The sequence below is a fragment of the Dysidea avara genome, chromosome 8 (assembly GCF_963678975.1).
Source record: "Dysidea avara chromosome 8, odDysAvar1.4, whole genome shotgun sequence".
NCBI classification, from domain to species: Eukaryota; Metazoa; Porifera; class Demospongiae; order Dictyoceratida; family Dysideidae; genus Dysidea; species Dysidea avara.
The window spans coordinates 2916399-2941206 of record NC_089279.1 but is presented as its reverse complement, the minus strand read 5'-3'; the positions used below and the strand labels follow the sequence as shown (position 1 = coordinate 2941206).

General features: G+C 39.8%; 3 protein-coding genes across 5 annotated transcripts; all 3 read left to right on the top strand.

Annotated features, from left to right (window-relative positions):
- The first annotated feature begins 3091 nt into the window (after positions 1–3091).
- Positions 3092–14719, top strand: LOC136264066 (uncharacterized). Of its 3 annotated transcripts, XM_066058749.1 has the most exons (4): positions 3092–3175; positions 4865–4971; positions 5108–7763; positions 7830–9297. In XM_066058749.1, the coding sequence occupies exons 3-4, from the start codon at positions 7401–7403 to the stop codon at positions 8226–8228; spliced, it is 762 nt and encodes a 253-aa protein (XP_065914821.1). In that variant the 5' UTR covers positions 3092–3175; positions 4865–4971; positions 5108–7400; the 3' UTR covers positions 8229–9297. The 3 variants fall into 3 exon arrangements, 2 of the variants coding, with proteins under 2 accessions (XP_065914821.1, XP_065914822.1); XR_010704945.1 differs by lacking the exons at positions 5108–7763; positions 7830–9297 and adding an exon at positions 14696–14719; XM_066058750.1 differs by lacking the exons at positions 3092–3175; positions 4865–4971 and having other exon boundaries at positions 4989–7763.
- A 26-nt stretch (positions 14720–14745) lies between these two features.
- LOC136263794 (uncharacterized) lies at positions 14746–15603 on the top strand. Its single transcript, XM_066058420.1, has one exon. The coding sequence runs from the start codon at positions 14746–14748 to the stop codon at positions 15601–15603; it is 858 nt and encodes a 285-aa protein (XP_065914492.1).
- A 7765-nt stretch (positions 15604–23368) lies between these two features.
- Positions 23369–24031, top strand: LOC136263793 (uncharacterized). Its single transcript, XM_066058419.1, has one exon. The coding sequence runs from the start codon at positions 23369–23371 to the stop codon at positions 24029–24031; it is 663 nt and encodes a 220-aa protein (XP_065914491.1).
- Positions 24032–24808: the final 777 nt, after the last annotated feature.

Below are 24808 nucleotides of genomic sequence, written 5' to 3'. Positions count from 1 at the left end.
TAACTACTTTATTAGAGTGACTGCTCTATTAGAGTATCTCGATCTTTATCACGGTTTTCAGCCCCACTCCAAGAAAGATAATTTCGGTGTGATATCATTCTGAGGGGGGCTTCAGCCCCCTAGCCCCCCCCCCCCCCCTTTTCCGCCGCCTATGATTTGGATGGCAAATGCCTGATGACCGACCGTTAAATTTTGGGTACCCTTAAATTTTAAAGGGGTTCCGGCCAACAGAAACCAAAGGGTCCAAGGCATGTGGCCCTAATTTGCTTATATCTGTGTTCAGAGTACTATAGCTATATTGTGTAGAATTTACTGATGAAGAGATCTATCACACTGTGCTCACCATGTCAAAACATACACATTTATAAAAATTATTTTAGCTATAATGCTAAGGTTATAGTTAAAGCTACGCAAGCTCCTGAGGATGTTAATTGAAATTTAAAGCTTTTATGTTAATGCTACATAAGTGAGCGGAAGGTTGAGTACTGGTATGACAAATTGTCAAAAATATTATAAAAGATTCTTTTACCCACATGTTATCATCCAATAACCCAGATTTTTATTGGTACTCATGGCTTTTAGACAACATTAACAATAATGAATTTTTCTCCAATACTAGATCATTCTGATAGTTACGGAGGGGTTTTCTTTGGTTGCCATAATACCTACACGGTGTTGGGGGTAATGCATTATGTAATAATTATTACTTGTGTGGTAACAAAGTACTATAACGAAATACGCTATAAAAACAGGTAATATAACTCAAGTTACTATACTTAAAGTTACTGTAACGAGTCTAACATTACATAATATTATTACTACAAGGAACTAAGTTACTAATCTCGTTAGTAATCCACTAAGTAACGCCTAGCCATAGTAACGAAGCCTACTGAATGAAGCTTATTCACCAGCTTCTTACTTATAACCAAGATTTGCACATTGTCCAACAACGCAATCATGTCATGTGATAAGGTGGTAGTTTCACACGTGACAGCTTAAGGCTGTGGAAACAAAGTAATATAATATGTAATATTATTATAGTTACTTTATTTTATGGGCAATATGTAATTGTAACTAGTTGAAAGTAATATGTAATATGTAACTAGTTACTTTTAAGAAGTAATTGCCCCCAACACTTCACCTACACATGCTCATGTATCAATATAGCTAACTAATGACAGTGAAATAGTATCATGTAAGATTGACCTTTAAGAAAGCAACTTGCTTGTTGTAGCTGTGTATCGTCCTCCTAGCAGTAATTTTCATATCAGAAACTCTTAGTGAAGTAGGTTTTGACCATCTCCAGTGGTGTAGCCTGGAAAATTTTTTACCGAATACCGAGGCATAGTTTATACATTGACCTGGGTCTGCTTCTGATTCAAAAAGTGATTCACAAATACAGTGAAACCTCACTTAGTGGCTACCTCAGTAATGAGGCCAACTCATTATAGTGGCCCCCCTCTTGGCAAAAACAACAACTGTCCCCTACTTTGCTGCCCTCCTTGGTTTGACCACCGAGTATGGTGCTTGGCCGGTATCCGGGTGGTCTGTGGATCAAAGTCAGGTTAGGGATGGATTTTTGAAACCCTTCTAGGTATTTGTCCTGTTTCACTTTAGCCAACGATTTTAGCTTAGCTTATAGGTTCCTCGACACTTCGTATCGCACTTCGTACAGGCTTTGCCTCCAGTGCGGTTCACCCTCCAGCGCCTATAAACTGGTAAAGCAGATAAAAACAAAACAAAACAGCAGCTGGATTATCCCCAAGTGTTCGAGCCAATGTTTCATCTTTATATATGTTCTTTAAGGGGTAGTCACTGCTTGTAGAACCATCTGCAACCGGGATCAAAATCGAATCAAACTATCAAGAGTTAAACTTGGACTGAATTAAGCGATCAAGACATGCTACAAAGTGGTGATTCAGCTAGCTCGAAAACAAAACGAGAATTTACGAAAATGTGTGTTGAATATCAAGAAATCAAGCGATCAAGGTATAGTTTCGTAGCGATGCTGGGAGAATTTTAAAATTAATGGAAATAGTTTTTATTTAGCATAGCCTTGTGTACTACTCCCTAAGGATCTCATAAACACTTAGTTTTTAAAAATCCATCATAGGATGATGGAGTTATAAGCAATTTTGTCCTGGAAAATAGGCAAAATTTTCTCCGTATCTTTCCATTGAAAATAGTCCCAAAAATGGCACAATTGAATAAATGCTTATAACTGAGCTTTGCAATAACATTTTGAACTTCTGTTTCCTGTTATCAATACCTTAATACATGGGCCACAGTTTAACCTTACTTGTAAGACCCTCTGAATAAAGGTCACCTCCATAGAAAGCCACTAAATAGTTGCATGCATTTAGGATCTTGCGGATGGCAAAGCAGCACACACATGGTGAAGTACAACCACTCTGTAGCAGTCACCTCCACTAAAAAATACAATGTGCATGCAAAACAAGGAGTTGTACTGTTGATTTATAGTTGCTTATATGATTATTTTTTCTCTTAATGTACAGCTCCTTGACAGCTACCAAAATGGTGCGTCAAAGAGATGAACTATTTGTGGTGCAAATTTGCTGACTTTTAGCATAGTAATATTGAAAATTACATGTACAAAAATGCTCACCTTGGTGTAACTATCATGTGCTAGGTCGTTTCTTGCAAAGAGAACATTACATTGTGGTGGCTATATTGCAAAATAATCTTATAATTGGCATAAAACTACACACAAACATATTTGTAGCAGAAAACTAACTGCACCATCGTATTCCTTGTCTCCAGAAACTCTAGAAATGATCCAATTGTTTGATCAATCACTCGTACGGCACCGAATTGATTGCGCCAACTCTCCAATGGAAGATTCATGGCGAAAATTTTATGCAAAATTTACGGAATTCCGAATTGTCTGTTTCGCCGATCAAAAACTTCGCAGATATTGGTAGTGGCTACTCCCCCTCCCTTTTTTTTTATTTATTAACCATCAAATTATGATGAACAAGGTGTATACAAAATAAAAGCAAGTGGATCGTCGGACATTTAGCGCCCTGCAGGCGTAGCCGGACTTAGCGCGAGCCCTGATAACTGGCAGCATCACGAGACTTTCATCACCTGATCAAGAACACGTGGCGTGGTGAACACTACCAAAGATCTTGAGTTACGAAGTTTAGGTGAAAGTGTGAGTTTAGTTATATCTTTACGCATGTTAAAAAATGCCTGTACATTATGGGGCGCCATTTGTCTCAAAATTAGTCGAAACCACAGTATTTAAACTCCAACCACAGATTTAATAAACACTGTACCAGATATATAAATCCTGCCAGATATATAAATCCTGCTACAGATATATAAATATAAATATGGCACCAGATATACTGCTGATTGCACGAATCTTTAAAAATTGCGTGACGCATGCGTGTGTGCGAACACAAGATATAAAACATTTTGTTTCACGGAATAGGTTGCTGATGTCGGGGAATAAGATTCCCAATGTAAGCAACTTGTTCCGTGAAACAAAACATTTCAATTCTTGTGTGCGCATAAACGCATGTGTCACGCAATTTTTAAAGATTCGTGCAATCAGCAGTATAAATACTGCACCATATAATACCAATTTTGACCAATCAAATCACTTCTTGTAAACTTCAATGTATGAAGGTGATATTGAACTCCAATATGAATGTACAGCTATTGTGCAACAACAGTTATTGAAACAGGCGTCACATGCATAAGTCATGGTCAGTGATTCGACCAATCCAATCGTTTCTCTTCAAATTTCAAAGTATGACTGTATGTATGCATTTTTTTTTGTTTTCACACCAACTATTTGAACCACTGTAGCTTAAAGTTTACCAAGAAGTTGGTCAAAATTGGTATAATTATATATTTTGTGCAGTATTTATATATCTGGTGTAGGATTTATATATCTGGTGTAGTATTCATTAAATCAGTAGCAATATTTATTAAATCTGTAGCAGCACTTATAAATTTGCAGTTGCTGTTTAAATACTGTGGACAAACTGTGTCCCATACATGTTGTCATTGCAATATAGGTCCAGATTAGCCTTGAAGGCATTTAAGGAGCATGAACGCTGTGGTAAATTATTACATACATTCACTACTCGATAAGAGATGTTGCTTGGATGCAACCCAGACTAATTCTTGTTTATTCTCCGTGCCGCTTAATTACACCCTAGCCTGCTCACATTGCAATGTAAAACATTGGTACATACTAGTCTGGCAATGCCCACCCCACCCCTTTGCATAGAGTAAGAGTCTGGTGACTACAGTATACGGTACTCGTGTGACCGGAATGCAAATGTAGTTCAAATATTCTGTGTGACAAACTTCATACTTCTCAACATAAGTCTTTACAGCAGGTGTACCTTGGAGTCTCGCTCAGAGAATATCAGCTGTTTTCCAACTATTCCGAATCTGGTTGCCATGGTTATTGTGTTATTCATGGCACAAACTACACAGATACTTATTTAAACTGGATACTATAATTTGATTGGCTCTACCACTATAGTGGTGGTAGCACAAGTACCATATACTATGGTCACCAGACCCTTCCTCTAAAATTGTGAAGGGGTGGGTACTGCACGCATGCCACGCAGACTAGGCACGTACAGTGTAGGCATAGTGCACATTATTGCACTCTGCTCATGTTTTGGGTGGCTGTCCCAGTGCCTTGACACAGGGCCGTTTCACATAACATCATAACAAACTTAAACAAAGTTCTACACTGTTTTGACTATTTTAAAAACTCAGTATCCCGTGCAAGGCATATGCATACCCCAGCAAATCCCCATAGTTGGCATGTCTGCATGTGAAAAGCACACTGATGTGTACGTCCTTATATCCCCAGGTCCCCGCTGTCACAAATGTCTGGGCTACATGCACCTATCATCCCTTCTAAAAGTTGTTTCTGCCTCTGTAAACACACCAGTACAGTCTATCAACATATCAAAAGAGGTAATCATATTGTGGAATAAATCATGCACATTAACATAACAATGGTGATACAGTACATAAGCAACTAATATTGATTTCACATTGCAACAATTATTGTGATTGAATATGATGTAAGTGATAATCCTTCACTCTTCAGTACCTCTGTTTCAAGCACAGCAAGAACTTTTTAACACCAAGTAAGAGCACTCACTACCAGCTCACCTATGAGAACATTGTGATAATAACTTGTTTAAATCAAGTACAACCAATATGTGGTTATATGCGTGGACATGAGTAGTGTGTATACTGTTTGCACATTTTGCGTGTATCTTGTGCTTGTATATGATGTATGTGTGTGTCTATGTATTGAAATGAAAAAGGTATAATCTGATGTTCCACCTTTGTAATCTCTGAAATAGACCCTCAGCAAAGCATCTTGTGCTGTGAGTGACAAACCAAGTTTCTGAGTTGTCCTTAGAGCACTATGGCCACTATGGCAGTATGGAAAAGTATCAGTATATTCTAATAGAACAGTCAGGCAAAATATTCTAATAGAACAGTCACAAACAATATAGCATAAAGTGTTAAATTTCTATCTGAAAACACTTCCAGATGTAATCTCAGAGTTGCTATGTCATTTTTTTTTAGATTTGCTATACCTAGAAAGGCATGCTTTACAAATAAGTGTATTGCATGCATCTTTAGTGGTAACCCTGACTGTAGCCATTACTTGGCCTGACCAATAAATTACAGTTTCCACCAGCCCTGGTTCTAATAACAATTCACAGCTACTAGGAATGTATGATATATGTTCATCACTTTGTGTTTTGTCTCAACACTGCTACAATGCAGAATTCATCATACACCCCCATGAATTCAGCCTTTCAATTATATAACTGATATCCCCCCAAAAAACCTTTGCTGTAAAAAAAGGCACGTCCAAGAAATAACAGGCAACAGTGACTCTAATTGGCTGGTAATTTAGCCGCCTTTTTTTCTCTATACTGACTATTAAAAATGGCGACCAAATTACCAGCCAATTAGAGTAACAAAGAATTGATTCATGATGTAGCAGGGATGAATGTATAGAACACAGTTGCATGATTAACATTCAATGTTACAACTTCATTAATAATTGTAGTTGGTGGTATCAACATAAATTTTATTCTTGGCTACTTCAGATATCAGCTGTTTTGGTTGCCAGTTGCTTTCATTTTACCTGTTTTGCAGCCAAGCATGAAAACCTTGGTAGTTGTAGTAACATTGATTCTTGGCTGTTCCAGATATCAGCTCTTTCAGTTGCCTGTTAGTCTTTTTCTATAGCTGAGCTGTTTTTTCAAGTACTAGTTTCTTGGACGCACCTTTTTTTAATAGTGAAGATGTTTTGGGGGGTATATATATATATATATATATAGTTGGATATCTTTTGAGAAAATTTGATGTCCTATGTGAACCCTAGAGCATTTGAACTAAGTGACTTCAATTCTTCTACTTGGTCAATGAACACTGTTTTATCTCCCTCCCTCAGGTCTCTTGTGTCCCTTAACAGTGTTACGTACCTGAATCTGCCCATGCAAGTCACCCTGTAGAGAGTTCAGCTACATTAATTTCCACCCTGTGGAGAATTCAGCTACATTACAAGTTGTTCTGTAGGGAGTCAAGGTAGGTGTACAAACAAGTCACCTTGTAGAGAATTTGGCTCCATAACAAATCGCTCGGTAGAGAATTCAGCTACGTTATAAGTGTAACAAAGCTGGCCTAACTTTAGCAGTAGCACCTGATTTAACTGAGTTTATTGTTATTGTACATGCAAACATTAATTAATGTAGTCACCTGATGATGTAACTTAGTCATCTGATGTTGTAATATAGTCACCTGATGTTCTGGTATAAAAAGGTGTATGCTGTTTTAAATCATTGGAGTCTTTAATCATTGAGTCTTGAAGTAGTTCTGTCGTGATAAGCTCTGCAGTCGTGTTTGAGGATTACTGGGCGAAAACCCTTAAATTTGGAGGTCCTACCGAGATAGGAGTGAATGGACAAGACTCAACTTTACTCTGCTAGAGGAGACTCCCTGAGCAATAAGGCTTTAGCTTAGTCCATAAATTGGCCATAGTGGACATTTGTCAATTAAGTTTAGGACAGAAATGGAGCTTTCAGGTCGTAGAGAAGCTTATCCTCTGATTTCTAGGCGTATTGGCATTGAACAATGGCATTTATTGGCTCAATCTTTAGATTTACCTGTCACTGACCTTCATGGCATGGTGGAAGGGAAACTAAGGGAACTGGAGTGGGAATGTGCAACTGGTAATCAAGGAAATTTCAGGCAGACTACAGAAGTTAGAGCTACATGATGAAGGTGGAGCATTCCTTGAAATTTCAGTGCCAGATGAACGCCCAACTTTAACTTCTGTTAATTCTTGTCCCTCATTGGCAAGCTCGAGGGAGAGTATGTTGGACGAACCTACTGACACAGGATTACATGAAACCTTGGAGAATGCCAATGCTGAAATTTGCTCACTTAGACAGTTATCAGAGAAACAGAGGTTAGCTATAATGGAGTGTAAGTGTTTGCTTTCAGACACTGAGGAGAAAGTAACAGAGCTGGCCCTTAAGAATCAGCAACTGGCCAAGCTACTTGCTGAGACTGAGGCAAGAGAGACAGAGCTGGTTCTTGAGAACCAGCAGCTTACAGAATCACTTGCTGGAACTGAGGAAAAGATGACTAAATTAGTTTTGGAATGTGAACAGTTAAGAGAACATTCTTCAGGTTCCGAAGTAGAACGTCTTAAACGTGAGCTTCTACAGGCTAAGGTTAGAGTTAAGGAGTTGTGGAAAGACATGTGTGATCAGATCCGTGAGTTTGATTATGCTTTGTAGGAGAGAGACAATGAACTAGAGTCTCTAAAGAAACAGACAGGAATGAAGAGTGCTGTGACTACGTCGCTGCAACTGAGCAGACTGTGCTGTCTGGACACGTACTCTAGTGGAGCCACTAATGTTGGCAGGCTCTTACCCTTCTATATTGTTAATCTCCACAGAGATACCTTGTTGCCCAATCAAACTGTTCCGGTTCTTCCTCAACATGTAAGCACTACTGTTCTAGCCATGGAGTCACAACATCATCGAAGCTACTTGGGCAGTCTCATATGCCACCAACAATGGAGTCAGGACCACATGTACAGGTACCCCCATGAGTTGTTTTACCTTCTGTGTCATTTCATACAGGGCTACCTAGTATTGTCTCTAGTAATCCTGCAAGGACTGTGTCTACAATGATGCCCCATGTTTGGGACGTGCCATGCCCTGGGTTGCACATGAGTACTGCTATCTCTAGCAGCCCGTCAGTAACACAAGTAGCCCTCCCAATCTCATTGAGTGACACTTCAGTGCAGCGTCGAGGTAAAGCCCCTCCAATAGATACTTTCACTGGGGAAGATGCTGAAACCTGTTTTGATGATTGGCGACCAACATTGGAAAGAGCTGCAGCCTGGAATAACTGGACTGATAGTGAAACGCTCATGCAATTGGCTGGATATTTGCATCGTAGAGCTTTACTTGAGTGGAACCTGATGAGTAAAACTGAACGTGATACTTACAAGCCAGCCATTTCTGGATTGAGAGTGCGATTAGATCCCAGCAGTAAAACATTGTCAGCTATAGATTTTAGACACATTATTATTTGGTCACGACCCTATGTCAGTAGAAACTAGAGATGTGTTACTGTATGGTAAACTACAGGATGGCCTGCGAATTGATCTCGTTAGTAAAGCTCCAGCTATTTCCGGAGCCCAAAGCTATAAAGAGCTTTGCATAGCTGCAAAAAATGAAGAGAGACGGCTTGCAGAATTGAAGTGGAAAAACAGTATACTAAAGAATTTTCGTACCCACATACTAACACCAATAGTCAACGGCAGGATTTAGGAACAAAAAGAGATGACAAGAAAAACAAATTTCCATTTCAAAGGCAGGTTAGATGTTATGTATGTGATAGTCCTGATCACCTTGCTCGTGATTGTAAAGTTACCAAGAGTGAAAGTCGTGGAAGGAAAAATTGGGTAGTCAGAACTGAAGACATATCCCATAGAGATATCTACAAACAATTTTTCAAAGTTGGTTGATTCCTTGTTCCCACCCATTGAGGCCTCAGTGTCCACAGTCCAAGATAAGGAAGTTACGCAGACTACTACCAGTACTCCTAAGAACATTGAGGTACAGATTGAGGGACTACCAATCAGAGGAATTATAGATACTGGCTCTTAGTCATCTGATGTTGTAATATAGTCACCTGATGTTCTGGTATAAAAGGTGTATGCTGTTTTAAATCATTGGAGTCTTTAATCATTGAGTCTTGAAGTAGTTCTGTCGTGATAAGCTCTGCAGGTGTGTTTGAGGCTTACTGGGCAGGCGAAAACCCTTACATAAGTCACTTTGTAGAGAGTTGAAAATTCAGGTACAAACAAGTCACCCTCACAATATGAAATTAACATCATTATGGACACTTTTTGGCCGACATCTTTGAATTTACTATTCTTTCACCCTGGATTTTTGAGGGGCTACATCCTTTTTCACAGCTTGGCTGTTTTGGTATGGACAAAATCCAGAATCGTTCTTAAAATGGTTAGAGGCCTGCTAGCAGAAAGACCTTGAGCATTGCAATCTGACTTTCAATGCTCTCCCAAGCATATATTGCTAGCTAATAGCCTGCAACGGGCAACCAGTCACCCAACCCAACATGAAATTAGCCACTACATTCATTTTATAAGCATGTATAAAGGAATTCAATTATGGGAGGTAGAATTCAGTGTTGGTCTTCATACTGTTGTGGTGCCATAAGCAACCTGTGACAACTTGTTGCCATTGTGATCCACTCTATAACTGCATCTGTGAAGTTACTGTTTTATACATTTGTTCATACTACTGTGATGCCATAAACACTGACAACAATTTGCAAATTTCTTTGTCAATGTTTTTTTTTGTTATCACAATTTTCCTACAATCCAAGTCCAACTTTAGGATGCAGCAATAAGGTGTGAGCTTTGATTCCTTCTCTTCAGCAAAAATTCTGCAATTTATTTTAATTGTGTGATGATTTTAAATGACAATTCATTCCCACCATGACTCCACCATAAATATTCAGTCAGTCAGTCAGCATAAAATTCTGTTAAATAATTAAAAAAAAAAATACCATAGAAACTTTTTGGAAGGGTTTGGGGTTGGTCTGAAGACATTTTTGGGCTTGGCTATGCCTAACCAATACTGCCAAGCTGTCATGAAGGGAAATTGAGGCTAGTTTTAAGGTGATATTTTGGCTGGAAATAGCCCAGTCCTTCATGATCCCTAACTGTATGATCATTAACTAGTTGTCAGTTTCGGTTAATGGCACATACTACTGTTGCTATTGTTGATACGGTAGTTTGTTGTGGTGTGTTGGAATATTTATCCAAGATAAATGAGACTCAGGTTTCATCCCTTCTACCATTTGTCTATTTTCTATTTTGAGGAGTTTTGTAATACACAACGATTCATTTTCCATATTTAAGTGTAGTAGAATAAAAAACAGTGTACATAAAGTTTGAACAACTGTAACATGTGATGAATATAATTTAGCATACATGCCTCTCATAATCAAGAGAATATGTGGCTGGTGAGTAAAGACAAAAACCAAGAGAGACGGTAGTGTGTCATGCAACCAAGAAAGCTGGTATGCCACACTGTGAGTATATTTACAGGAAGAAACCAAACGCGATTTTCACACTTATGTAGCTCCGTACTCCCTTCTTGAATTGGAATAATTTTGGTACTGTAAACACGCCCTTCAACTTCAGCACCCCACATACCAAATTTGAGCAAAATTGTCTATTACAATCGTGAAATATGAGCCCTCAAAATTTGGCTTAGTTTTTTCGTTTTCTTTTTGTTTTGTTTAGAGGGCTCGGGGGCTTAGATTATTCTTTTTACACACTTTACTAAAGCCATTATAAAATGCAAATGTGTAACTCGATATTCTTGAGCTTGCCACCTTCAGAATGTATTGTGGCAAAATCACATACCAGGTTTGGTGGAAATCTGATAAACAGTCATAGAGCTATGGACGATTATTTGCATTAAAAAGGCTGACTTGTTGTCATGCCTACAGGGTAAACCGCTTATGGGAATAAATTTAAAATTGGTATGCGTATAGGTTAACCATCATAACTCAAACCTTTTGTGGTTTAAAAGAAGTTTTATTGACAGCTGTAGTATTACAAGACCAAAACCAAAATTGCAGGTTTGAAATACTCTAATAGAACAGTCATTGCAGGGTAAAGAACTACTCTAATAGAACAGTCACTGAAGAGTAAGTAAGGTGCACAAAAATGTCTAAAAAGCTTACCAGAGACCTCCATACTGAACAACCAAATCCTTATCCATTGAGCCACTGCTATCACGGCTGTTAATTTCTGCTTTATTACATAAATTTCTAGCTAAAAATCTGCTCAATAATACTCTAATAGAGTGCACATTTCTCCCCATGATTTCTGATAGAACACACATATATAGAATGTTCTAGATTTTCCATTGGTAGATCTATGAAATTATGAAACTTTACTATCAAATAAAGTCTGCAAAACAATACTATTATAACTTCTCTAGTATTCCATCGAATCAAAACCGATATTATAGTATTTTTGTATGGATCAGTGGGGTAGTACACTGCGATTAAGACCTATTCACGCCAGTTGTCATCATAATAAGTGCTATGCTAGCAAAACTTGTGCTGGATATTGTATTCTAGCATAAAATATGCATGATTTGCTTTGTTAAAATTAAACAGCTGCTACTTATCACATTTTGCAATCTTGTTTTGCATGAGAAATCGACATACTCTAATAGAATGTCACTGCAGAATAAAAATCGTAATACATGCACAAATGGTACAGTCATGCATACCTAACTCGGAAGGAATTTACTTTGTTATAAAACAATATTGCAAAGAAATACAGGCACTATAATACAGCCATAGCCATAAATAAGCAAATCAGTATCAACATAGATCTTTTGGCTTTGGTATTGGATCGGATTGGTAAGTATTTTCATAGAAGTTAGACATCGAAACATAGGGTTCTATAGAATTTAGAAACCCTCAGGCCCTGTGTTGTGGCACCTGAGTGAGACCACAGCCCGTTGTTGTACCTTCACTGCTGCTTGTTGTACCTTCTCAGCTGCTTGTTACACAAGAAATATTATAGTGTTCAATAATAGAAACAAGCCCAATACACACCTCCCTGTAACTTGTAACAGCACTTGCTGTCCAGTAAAGTACCCATGCTATTCAGTTAAATGCCCATGCGTTACCAATGTTACAAGCATGTAATTGCCGTGTTTTGTATTGCCCCAGAGACAGGGATCTATTGAGATATAAGCAACTTTGCTGTGGTCTAATGTACAGGTATTGGTAGAACACTAGTTTGTCTTATATCATCATCACTGTATCTGTAGATAAGAAGAACAATGATTTGTGTAAAAACAAGCTATAAAACCAGTTTATGGTTAGCTTTGGAGTATTTCAAATACAAACAGAGGTGAAATCCATGCAGTAACAGCCAAGCTGTATAAAAGGGTGCAACCTTCAAAAGCTTGAGTGAAAAAAGTTGTGAAATCAAAGATGGTGGCCTTGAAATGGCCGCAGTGATGTTAATGCTTATCTTAAGTCAAAGTCAGACATAGAGTCAAATTGTACAGGCATGAGCTAGGGGAGTACTTCACACTGCTAGACTTGGAATAGGGAATTTCTATTGTGCTGCCTTCATGCATGCTATGATTGAAAGTTATGAGGCTAAACATACAGTGTAGCTGCAACATATCACCAGCTTTAGTATAAAGCCTCAAAGTCAGCCATTGGCTGGTTTTGGGGCTTTATAAAGTACAAAAAGGAGTGAAATCAACACAAAAACAGCCAAGCTGTGAAAAAATGGTGCGGCCTTAAAAAGTCTGGGTGAAAAACGTTATGAAATCAAAGGAGGTGGCCAAGAAATGGTTGCAATGATACTAATGCTAATAAATTTTAACAATGGCTGTGTGCTTTGTTAAAATTTATTAGCATTAAGATCATTGCAGCCATTTCTTGGCCACCACCTTCGATTTCACCCAGGCTTTTTAAAGCCGCACCATTTTTTCACAGTTTGGCTGTTTTTGTGTGGATATGTAGTATCTCCTAGCAACCGAGTGACAGTTATTATTAGCACTACAAATAAACATGTATACGTTAGCCTTTATCATACCACTATTGTTTTGTGTAAGGACATTTGTGTCTGCCCAAAACTCATCATGGTCAGACATCATCCCATTTGTATGGATTTTGTCAGCTGACTGTTAATTTAAGGCCTCTGATGATAATAAATTTTAATAATAGTTTTTGAAGGCCGCACCCTTTTTATACAGCTTGGCTCACAGTAAAAACAAACTAGTGAAGGTTACTACTAATTTCTGCCACAATACCGTATGCAAGGAAATTTTGACGTAGGAAAAATTAGACAAATTCAGACTTCAGCAGATTTTACGAATAAAATGTTGGCGAAAATCAAGAAATTGTAGGCAAAACCTGTACTTTTAAGGGCGCTTATAAATATTTGACGAATTTAAATTTGACGAATTAAACCGATTCGTCAAATTTGTCAAATTTTTTTGACGTCAAAATTTCCTTGCGTACGGTACTCACTATTTCTATGTAGTTACGTTCTGTAGTGACCGCCACTGTTGTACATGTAGTTCACTATTATAGTGAGGTTCAGTACAAAAGAGTAGTGAATGCCACTACTTAAAAGTAGTGAGTATTGGGACAAAAAGTTTTAGTTAAATTCACTAGTGCTGTTTTGCACTACAGAATCACTAACAATCTTTTGAAATAGTTAATGGCGAAGTACTTATAGCATTAAAATAGGGTGCAATATGACTGACCAATGTGCCGTGTTAGTTGTACTATCACCAAGAGTTCATAATATAGAGAGGGAGGGAGAGTATCCAACACTGTATTACCTGATCAAAACACACTGCGTTCAAAGATTGCGCAATGACTATCAGCACCAAAACTTATTAAATCACTACTGAAAGGGTGTTAATTCTATTAAAGCAAAGCACTAAGAATGTATCCCTTTGATAAATCAACACCTATCAACGCTCTTCAGTAGGTGAAGCCAGGTGACGAATTTGTATGGAATTATACTGAAGTATACTGAAATATTCAGGATATGATGCAATCTTTGAACGCAGTGTGTTTTTACCAGGTAATACAGTGTTGGACACTCTCCCTCCCTCTTTATATTATGAACTCTTACTATCACTTATATAGTGTATGCTATCACACACACACACTTGGGTTAGAATGGATGTACAAATACATCCTCCGAAGCTTCTTTTGAAAATTTTACCGAAGCTTCGAAACATTGTTACACATGTCATGTCAACAATTTATGAACACAATTGATGGTTATTAGGGTATTCACTGTAGTACAAACTCCTACACTTTGTTATAGTTCCATTGTTTAAACTATAACTACATCAAAAAATATGTAAATGGCAGCTTCCACAAGGAGTGACAGCATATGTGCAACTGGTTTAACTTGTTAATATCCACGGTAATGAAGCATTAGTGGGGTGATTGTTATGAAACTGAATGAAGCTTTGAACTATTTGTCTCAACCCTAGTGGGCATGCACACACAATGTGGCTGACAATGTGTGCTACACTACATCTGCTTGTTATAGGATTATAGTGAAGAATGTCTTCAGAGAGCAGCTTTACTACAGCAACTGAAATGTTCAAACAAGTGTTTGAGCAAGTTGCAAAAGACAAGCAAATTGTAGAGGAAGAGAAAAAGAAATGGGAAGAAGAAAAGACCAAGATAAATAGCACATTTAGTTTTCAGGGTCAAAGAATTGTGTTAGATGTTGGCGGTACACGTTTCTCAACCTCAAATTCCACACTGACCAAGTATCCTGAGTCAATGTTAGGAGTGATGTTTAGTGGTAGACATGATTTAGAACCAATGAAGTGTAGTGATGGTAGTTTCTTCATTGATAGAGATGGGACACACTTTAGACATATACTCAACTACTTGCGGGATGGGGAAGAAGTGATGGAGTCACTACCTCAGTCTCCTGAAACTGTACGGGAGCTCCTCCGTGAAGCAAAATATTATCAGCTTAAAGGATTCGTCACTGCACTAAAGCCTTTGGTACGTGAGGTCAGTGTAGTATCCCAAAATGACATTGCACATAATTTTATCTCAGGCAGTGGAACGCATTATTCAGAATATGATGGAAATTATATTTATGTCAGTTATCACTCAAAGCAAAGTATTTCATACAAGTGGAAGAATATGAAACAGTTATCTTTCAATGCCATGAAATTTGCCCATCCGGTGTCTTTTATCAGTTGTGACTTAAGCAATGCTTCTTTCAGTTCCTGTGTTTTTGAAGCAGACGTCACCTTTCAAGATTGTGTCCTTGATGGTACAGCATTTTCCGACATTTGTGGCCTAGTGGATAACACCCATAATGTAAGTTTACTGGCTCGACTACTGACATCACTAACTTTGATGCTAACTTACGATCGTCACTTCAGTCTGCTGGGAAAATTAATTAGGCAATGTTACTGTCATTGCATGCTGTGACCTATAACTGTTAGCTATCATCAGACTATGTATTGTTTGCAACTGTATTGTGTGTTAAGCATACAATAGCTAGCCATATTATTTTCACTACTGCTTGTGATCATTTATGCTTGTGTAATTAGCGAGCTGATCTGCATTAACGACAGATGGCTTGTAAGCTAGTTTGTAGGATCACATTGTGTATTACATTTATGCTAAAAATCTAGATATTAATTTGATAGGTATGAATGCCAGTGGTGATTTGCATGTGTGCTTGCATGTAATATGTACACAACAGTGAATGTAGGAATCGGTATAATGTACTGATTCATACATTAGTGCCAGACATAATAATAATCTACAGATATTAGGTAGCTACTAGTATTTGTTAATTAATGGGTCTATAGAAGTGTTTGCATGTTAGCTGTAAACCAGTCAAAAACATTGATTTCAATTAGCATTATATGTAAGTGATTCCATTCATTTGTTGTTCTTGAATATAAAAGCTATGCTGATATGCAGAAGTAGATATAATGTAAAGGATGGTACTATTTGGCATTTCTTGTTGAGGGAGATATGATCCACCCCAAAAACACCTTCGCTGTAAAAAATGCGTGCCCAAGAAACTACAAGTACCTGGAACCCAATGTAAAAAAACAAAAAGAAAACAGCTCAGCTGAAGTGAAAAGTAACTGGTAACTTAAAGAGCTGATATCTGAAGCGGCCAAGAATACAATTACTAAAGTTTAATCCATGCAAGAACACCTTGGCTATAAAACAGGTGTGTACATGAAAGTAACTGGCAACTGTAATGGCTGATATCTGAAGCGGCCAAGAATGAATAGTCATATACAACTAATTCAAAAATTTAACACTAAACCTTTATAATTCAACTGTGTTCTATATTCACTCTTGCTGCATCGTAAAGTAACTTCTTTTAACTCTAATTGGCTGGTAATTTGGCCGCCTTTTTCAATCGTCAGTATAATAGAGCAAAAAAAGGCGGCCAAATTACCAGCCAATTAGAGTTAAAAGAAGTTACTTTACGATGCAGCAAGAGTGAATATAGAACACAGCTGAATTATAAAGGTTCAGTGTTAAATTTTTGAATTAGTTGTATATGACTATTCATTCTTGGCCGCTTCAGATATCAGCCATTACAGTTGCCAGTTACTTTCATGTACACACCTGTTTTATAGCCAAGGTGTTCTTGCATGGATTAAACTTTAGTAATTGTATTCTTGGCCGCTTCAGATATCATGCAGCTCTTTAAGTTACCAGTTACTTTTCACTTCAGCTGAGCTGTTTTCTTTTTTGTTTTTTTACATTGGGTTCCAGGTACTTGTAGTTTCTTGGGCGCGCCTTTTTTACAGCGAAGGTGTTTTTGGGGTGGATAAGATATACAGCAAACAATTAGATAGACAATAAACAGATTGCTAGACTCACCTTCCTATTCAAGATTGTCAGGAACTTACTAGCAATACCTGATCATTGCTTACCGTCACCAACTCCAGTGTCCTCCACCCGTGCTCAACATCCTCTCAAGCTAACTCAATTGCAAACAAGAGTTGATGTGTACAAATACTCCTTCCTCCCTCGAACAATTATTCAATGGAACTCCCTTCAAATTCCTAACATCGACAAAATAGATCTTGAAACATTTAATTTTAAGAACGCTGTAAGTAATATAATATAATGTGTGATTGTAATGCTCATTAGCGTGTTGCCCCCAGTGGGCTTTGCTAATTAACAATAATAATAATAAGTAATTAGTAAATGTATCTATGTTTTTTGATTCTATGACAGATACTGGCAAGCTGTTCCAATCTTTGATTGTTCTTGGAAAAAAAGAATGTTGGTAATAACTATAATGTTTCCGCCTGTGTCGTAGTGACCGAAACAGCTCTTGACAGCCATTGTGTCAGCGTCCTCCCGGGTTGTTACAATTGGGGGCTTGTCCGGGGAGAGGAAAGGAAGAAACACTGTTTAATTGAAGGAAACTCCGTTGGACTGTAGAAAATCCAGCCGGTGGAAATTATTTGGAGAAGAAGGGGGAAGAATTGAAAAGAGCTGCAATGACTGTTAACTGCGTCAAGATAATTATTATTATTATTATTATTGCTTTATGGTGTAAACACACCAAAGGTCTGTTGGTAACATGTACCAACTGCCGCGAAAGTACATTACATTACATTACTTATTTACCTACTTACTTACTTACTTATATACACACATACATACAGATTCTACAAGTAGTTCAAGTTTGAGGTGGGTGGACGTGACTGGTGGCATCTTGAGCAAGGACAGAGATAGTGCAATGAGCAATTGTTGTTATCTTCAAAGTTAGTTATAAAATGATCCCAGAGAAAAGTTTTTAGTTTTGATTTTAGCAGAGGAAATGTTAGATCCAAGTTAAGGATAGGCATGGCATTCCAGAGTGTTGGTAATCTATGGAAATAAGAATGTCTAGATACGTTATTTAAATGATGAGGGATGATCAATTTGTTGCTGGTGCCGGATCTAGTATTAGCTGAGCTGAAGTTGATATGATCATGAATATTGAACTGTTTAGATTGTACCTTGATTGATTTGATTGCAAATAATATATCTTGTAACTCGAACAGGTACATCAGAGGAAGGATCCTTAGTTTTACTAGACGGGTTTTGTAACTACTGGTGTAATCATTTAATAGATACTTGGTGGCACGGCGCTGGATTTGCTCGAGAGTTAAAATGTCTTTCATCAGGTGTGGACACTACAGAAGCGTTGCGCACACAGCTGGACAATTTGCGTCTAGAGATTCAACGGTTATAGAAGTGGAAAATAATAAGTTGAAGGACGAACAGCAGAGTAATGAAGTGGAGACGCAGCGCGAGCAACTAACGAAGGAGGTGGAAGAACTGCGCCAGTCGCTACACGAGGCGCAGGAAAAGAAGTGAATTGTAATGAAGAACTGTATGCATCACGTGAGGAGCGAGATAAGCTCCAGCGCCACAACGAACAGCTAGAGTGTGAACTCGATGAGAGCCGGGCCAGGTGCGAGGAGTTTGAGAGCGAATTGAAAAGGGTGTTAGAGGGCGCAGAGCTCGAGCGTTATCGCTTCGTTGAGGCGGAGCGTGCTAAATGGGAGGCCAGAGAAGTGAGATTGGTCGCTGAGTTCGAAGAGGCACGTGCGTCGCGCACTGCGGTGCTGAGTGATAAGTACCAGAGCCGTTGAGCCCCTACAGTAGTCGGAGCTCTCGAATTAGTCCTTCCCCCGTGCAGACCTGTACGGTGGCAGATACGTCCACCACCTCCGAGAGCATCCTGGTGTCGACGAACTCCTTGATGGATGTAGCTGCCTTCGTTCCACAACCAGATAATTCGAGTAGTAGAGGCGGGGTGGAAACCTATTTCCTCTGATGCCCGCTGCTCCACACAGCTCATACCAGTGTTTCCGGTAGCCACGCCTATCTAGTCTTCTCGTTCACCCAACACTTTACAGCACAGTAATGCCAGCAGTACCCCTTGCCAGTAGTGGTGCACACTTGCCTGTTGGGAGTCTACTTCAAGCTCCTACCCTGCAGACTCCCCCTACCAGAGCAACAATGAACCCTAGTCTTCATGGAATTGGCACATTAGCCACTGGAAACCTACTCCCAGCATCCACCACAAGGCATGGTCTGTCCTTGGAAAGGACTAGTAGCTCAGAAAGGGTAGCATCACAGGAGCCGACAGCTTCATTGCCATATGGACCATTATTTTTAGGGTCACAGCTACCACCAATAACAGGAAGGTGAAGGCTTCAAGGAGTGGATCAAACAATTTGAGCTGGTAGCTGAGCTGTGTAAGTGGGATTTACAGGCACGACTTGTCCACCTTACTACCCATCTTCGTGGACAAGCGTATTCTTTCTACCGTACTTGCTCACCAAACCAGAGGGAAACTATGAAGCTTTGAAGGCACAGTTACTGACCAGATTTACACCAGTCAGGATCCAGGGTAACCTTTTTCACCGGTGCAAGTGGGCGATAAGGAAACCATGGATCAGTATGCCCAAGAATTGCACAAGTTGTTCTATAAGGCTTATCCTAGGGAAAATCAGGCTAGTGAACAAGCAGAAGAATTTGGTCGCTCAGTGTTGGCTTATCAGTTCACAACAGGTTTACTACCTACTCTTCGCTCTAAGGGAGCTGGAGTGGAAGGTAGTTTTGAGCAGTTATTAGTCAAGGCCCGTTTTGAGGAGGCTAAGCTATGGGATCTTTCTGGATGTTCTAGTGACTCTAAACAGTTCAAGGGATACTTCAAGCCAACCCCTAGGGTTCCTTCAAGTGGCCACAAGAAAGCTGATGACAAGTCTGTTCATGGCAATAACAATCAGAGATGTTTCCAGTGTAATGGTGTGGGCCACTATGCCAAGAACTGTCCCCTGAAGAAAAGAAGTACTTCTGTGGAGGTCAAAGTAAAGCAGCAGCAGCAGCAGTCACGATCAGCTAGTGGAAATGACACACTCCCTAGCAGGACCATGTCGGCATTACAAGGAGCCGAATCAGCACAGCAGGATCACAAGTCTGGTGATTCCCTGCAGCAGGTCCAGGACCGAGTGACTAGGCTAAGAGAAGAGCTTCATGCTGCTGAAGTAGAGGAATCCTTGGCAAAAGCTGTCAATACTGCAAATGTCATTCGTGGTGACCCTAGTAGTGTTATGGAAGGTGATGGTGTTGATAAACTATCCCTGGGTCCAGTATTGGTGGCAGAATTGAATCTAGAGGGACAGACAGTGAAGGCTTTGATTGACACAGGTTCACCAGTGTCAATTATTTCTATTAAATTTTTGTTGCAGGTCCTTGGTGCTGCTAAGGTTAAGAATGAGGACAAGGAGGAATGGATGAAAGCTGTCAGGGCTAAGTTGAAACCCCCCTCTGTGACTATTCAGAACTTCAGTGGTGATCAGGTGAATGTAATTCGCTAGTGTACTGTAGAGGTATCCCATGGAGAACACAGTTGTTGTGCTACTGTTTTGGTACAGAAAGGAGTGTCACAAGACCTTCTTGTTGGTACTGACCTACTTGGTAAGCTTGGTTTTCGTGTGTTACAACCTTCTGCAGATGGCCGGATGGTGGACCTGTTGGGTTCAGGAGACTGGAAGCTAAGTGCTGCTGTATCTAACCCTGTTGGAGCTGCCATTGCAAGTGAGCAGGATACCCTGGAGAAGGTAACAGCTGCCACAGTCAGTTTGTTACAGAGTGTCAGAATACCAGCATGTCACAGTCGACTAGCACAAGTAGAAGCCACTGGTGATATCAGTAAGGAATTGGTGATATTTAATCCAGAATTTGGGTCCAATAATGAAGAGCTACAAGCTTCTGGAGTGCTACCCGCTATGTGTGTGACCCAAGTGAGTGACAATAACAAATTTGTGCTTCATATTGCTAACTATGGGTACCAGCCAATTGAGCTAGAGAAGGGACAGGTATTTGGGTACCTTAGAATGTGTGGATCCTGTTACTATGGATGGTACTATTAACGTGTTGAAACCAACATCAGTAGCTAATGCACAAGTGGAAGAACTATTGTCCAAACTGGACATAGAGAGTACTCTGAGTGAACCACAGAAGTACCAGCTTGTCAATGTTTTAACTTCATTCGGTGACACTTTTGCCTGGATCAATCCCAGTTGGAAAGGACTTATTTGGTGCAACATTCAATTGAGACTGGTGACCAACGTCCAATCAAGCAGTTGCCTTATCGTACTCCATTTGCATTGAGGCAGGAGATGGAAAGTATGATAGGTCAGATGTTAGGTCAGGGAGTGATTCAGGAGTCCAGCAGCCCATGGGCTAGTCCTGTTGTTAAGAAGGATGGTACAAACCGCTTTTGTGTGGATTACCGGAAACTTAATTCTGTAACAAAGGTGGACACATTTCCTCTGCCCCGTATTGATGATTCCTTAGATCTGCTGGCAAACACTGCCTACTTCGGTACACTTGATGTGGCCTCTGGCTATTGGCAGGTGGCTATGAGTTCGAAGTCTCGAGAGAAGACAGCCTTATGTTCCCACTCAGGGCTTTACGAGTTTAATGTAATGCCCCTTCAGGCTCTGTAATGCCCAGGCAACCTTTCAAAGGTTAATGGAGACAGTGCTAGCTGGACTGGCTCGGAAGAAGTGTGTTGTTTATTTGGATGACATTCTTGTGATAGGCGAGAGTTTAGAGGAACACCTAGATAATTTCACAGAAGTGCTGCAGAGACTGAGGCAAGTAGGGCTTAGACTCAAGCCAACCAAGTGTCACTTTGCCAAGAGGTGTGTTACATACTTAGGATATGTTGTCTCTCATGATGGTATCACCACAGATCCTGAGAAAGTGGAGTCAGTAAGGAATTTCCCTACCCCAGCTAGTATCAAACATCTACGATCATTTTTAGGACTGGAATCCTATTATAGGAGGTTTGTTAATGGGTTTTCCAAGGTAGCAGCACCTCTTTTTGCTCTCACAAGAAAGGATGTTGTGTTTGTGTGGGATGACAAGTGCCATGAAGTTTTTGTCCGACTGAAGGAGCTATTAACTAGTGCATCTGTTTAGTGTTCCCTGATTTTCAGAGGGAGTTTGTGCTTGAGACAGATGCGTCTGGACTGGGACTAAGAGTAGTATTGGCTCAGGAACAAGACAGTGGTTACATTGCCCCAATTGCTTTCGCCAGTAGAACTCTGCAGAAGCACGAACAGGCCTATGGTGTACCAGAGCTGGAAGCATTAGGAGTTGAATTGTATGGGCAGTCAAACACTTCTGCCCATATCTGTATGGTCATACCTGCAATGTGTATACCGACCATGAGGCCCTCAAGGCACTGCTCAATACTCCACACCTGTCTGGAAAGCTGGCAAGATGGGGAGGAGCTTGATCTTAAGATGCATTATTGTCCTGTACGGTCCAACAAGGTGGCTGATGCTTTGTCACGGCAACAGTTAGTACCCAGTGTGACTAGTGGAGATAGCACAGCTAGAGCCCTCAGTCCAACCAAAGGAACTGTCAATCAGTTAGTGACCACAGCAGATTACCAGCTACAACAGCGTTAAGATCCTGACCTACAATTGGTGGAAATTAAGAGGTACATTGCATCAGGGGAGCTACCATCTGAGGAAGAGAAGGCCAGGGAGCTATACAGTGCTAAGTAAACCACAGTTTGAGATCATTGATGGTGTGTTGTACCATTTAGAGGCTGACAAGACAATGCGTATTGTACCCCCTACTGATGATCGTAAGGCACTGTTCAAGTCTGTGCACAGTGGAGATGTGAGAAGATGCACAGTCAGTTGGCAAAGTATTATTGGTGGCCAGGTATGCGGAGTGATATTGTGAAGTGGTCACGGGCCTGTTGGGTGTGTGCATCCTGACAAGTAGGAAAACCGATTTGTCCTTTTCTCTCCCCAATCCCAGTGTCCAGCCCATTTGACAGAGTTGGTGTCGATATCATACAGTTTACTACAAGTAGTAAGGGCCTTAATATGCTGTTGTATTTGTTGACTATTTAGCCAAGTGGCCAGAGGTGTTCCCAGCCAGGAACCAGACCTCCCTTACCATTGCCAGACTGCTGGTGGAACACATCGTTCCCAGACATGGAGTGCCATCTCAATTGTTGTCTGACAGAGGGACTGCTTTTCTGTCAAAACTCATGGAGGAGGTGTACCATTTATTAGGTCTTAAGAAGGTGAACACGACGGCCTAGATGGATGGTCTGGTAGAGGGATTCAATTGTACCCTGACTGACTTGCAAAGAAGGTGTCACGCAACGGCAAGGACTGGGATGTCCAACTACCCTATGTGTTGTTTGCTTAGCAGGGCTAGTATTCAGCAGTCCACTCAAGAGAGTCCTTTCTACCTTATGTATGGCAGAGATCCTGTCCTGCCAACTGAGGTTATGCTCAGGCCTCCACCTGAATGTTTCAACATTGATGTAGATGACTATGTCCATGAAGTAACCCAGAGGATGTCCCATGCATGGGAAGCAGCTCAAGTTAATGTGAAGAAGGCTCAGAAGAAGCAGAAACTGTATCATGATCAGAAGGCTAAGGAACCACATATTTTAGAAGGAGATCGGGTGTTTTTATATGACCCAGCTGCCAAAATTGGTAAGGCTTACAAGTTTGCCAGGCCCTTTAAGGGACCCTACAGAGTTAAGAAGCTTCTACCAAATGAAGCTGAATTGTTATTGATTAGTGAGCCTAATGCTCCAAGCATTCGAGTGGCATTAAATCGTGTCAGACAATGTCCAAAAGAAATAGGTGATTCCTCAAGGGAGACTACTTCTGAAGAATTACTTGACAGTGATGAAGTCCTTGACACTAGTATGTTACAGATGGAAAGTCAAGATACAGATGCATCTGTATTAGAATCAGGACATGTCAGTGGCTCTTGTAATGACTTACGACGAAGCTCAAGGATAGCATCACAGGGATGTGATGAATGAGGACGGGGAAATGTAATGTGCCCCAAGTAACTCACCTTCATTGTATTTATTTATATTTTATTTATTGTATCTTAGGACAAAGGAGCACCTTAATTAGAACTATGCTATCTATTTAGAACTGTGTGTGTATTGTTTTGAGCCATGTTATGATAATGTTGCCGCCTGTTGCGTAGTGACCGAAACAGCTCTTGACAGCCATTGTGTCAGCGTCCGCCCGGGTTGTTACATATATATATATATTATATATCAGTCACTTAGCTGTAGTGGAAACCCCTTTCCAAAATTTCTGCGTATGCCCCTGTCTTTATTGACAATAGCAAGTTGCTTCCTCGGTTGCTACAATACAGTTGTGCACCCATGCTTGTGCAGCAGCATTTCTATATATATATATATATATATTTTTTTTTTAGTGATACAGCACACTATTAATAGAACAACACATAAAAACTAAATAACAATTGTTCTAATCAATATTTCCGGCTATATCAACTTCAGTTTGGTGCATTGGATTGGATGGCTTTGAGCCTCCATTCCTATTAGTCACGGAAAAGGAAGACTATACTGCTACAACATTCACTTTGCCCAGAACATGACAACGGTACGCTGAGTGGACCAGAATGTAGGAGTTCACAAAATGCACAGCTTGTGTACAGTTCTAATTACTTTATGAACAGATTGATTAATGATTGGAACAGTTTACCTACCTCTGTTGTAGAAAGTACTTCAATTAACACTTTTAAATTGCTGTTAGATAATTATTTATTAGATTTTAGATTT

Excerpts from the sequence above, each read along its gene's own strand:
- LOC136264066 (XM_066058749.1), top strand. The coding sequence starts at position 7,401 with ATGTTGGACGAACCTACTGACACAGGATTACATGAAACCTTGGAGAAT. Across the intron at positions 7,764-7,829 it reads GTGAGCTTCTACAGGCTAAG|GAGAGAGACAATGAACTAGA; the intron begins GTTAGAGTTAAG and ends TATGCTTTGTAG.
- LOC136263794 (XM_066058420.1), top strand. The coding sequence starts at position 14,746 with ATGTTCAAACAAGTGTTTGAGCAAGTTGCAAAAGACAAGCAAATTGTA.
- LOC136263793 (XM_066058419.1), top strand. The coding sequence starts at position 23,369 with ATGTCCAACTACCCTATGTGTTGTTTGCTTAGCAGGGCTAGTATTCAG.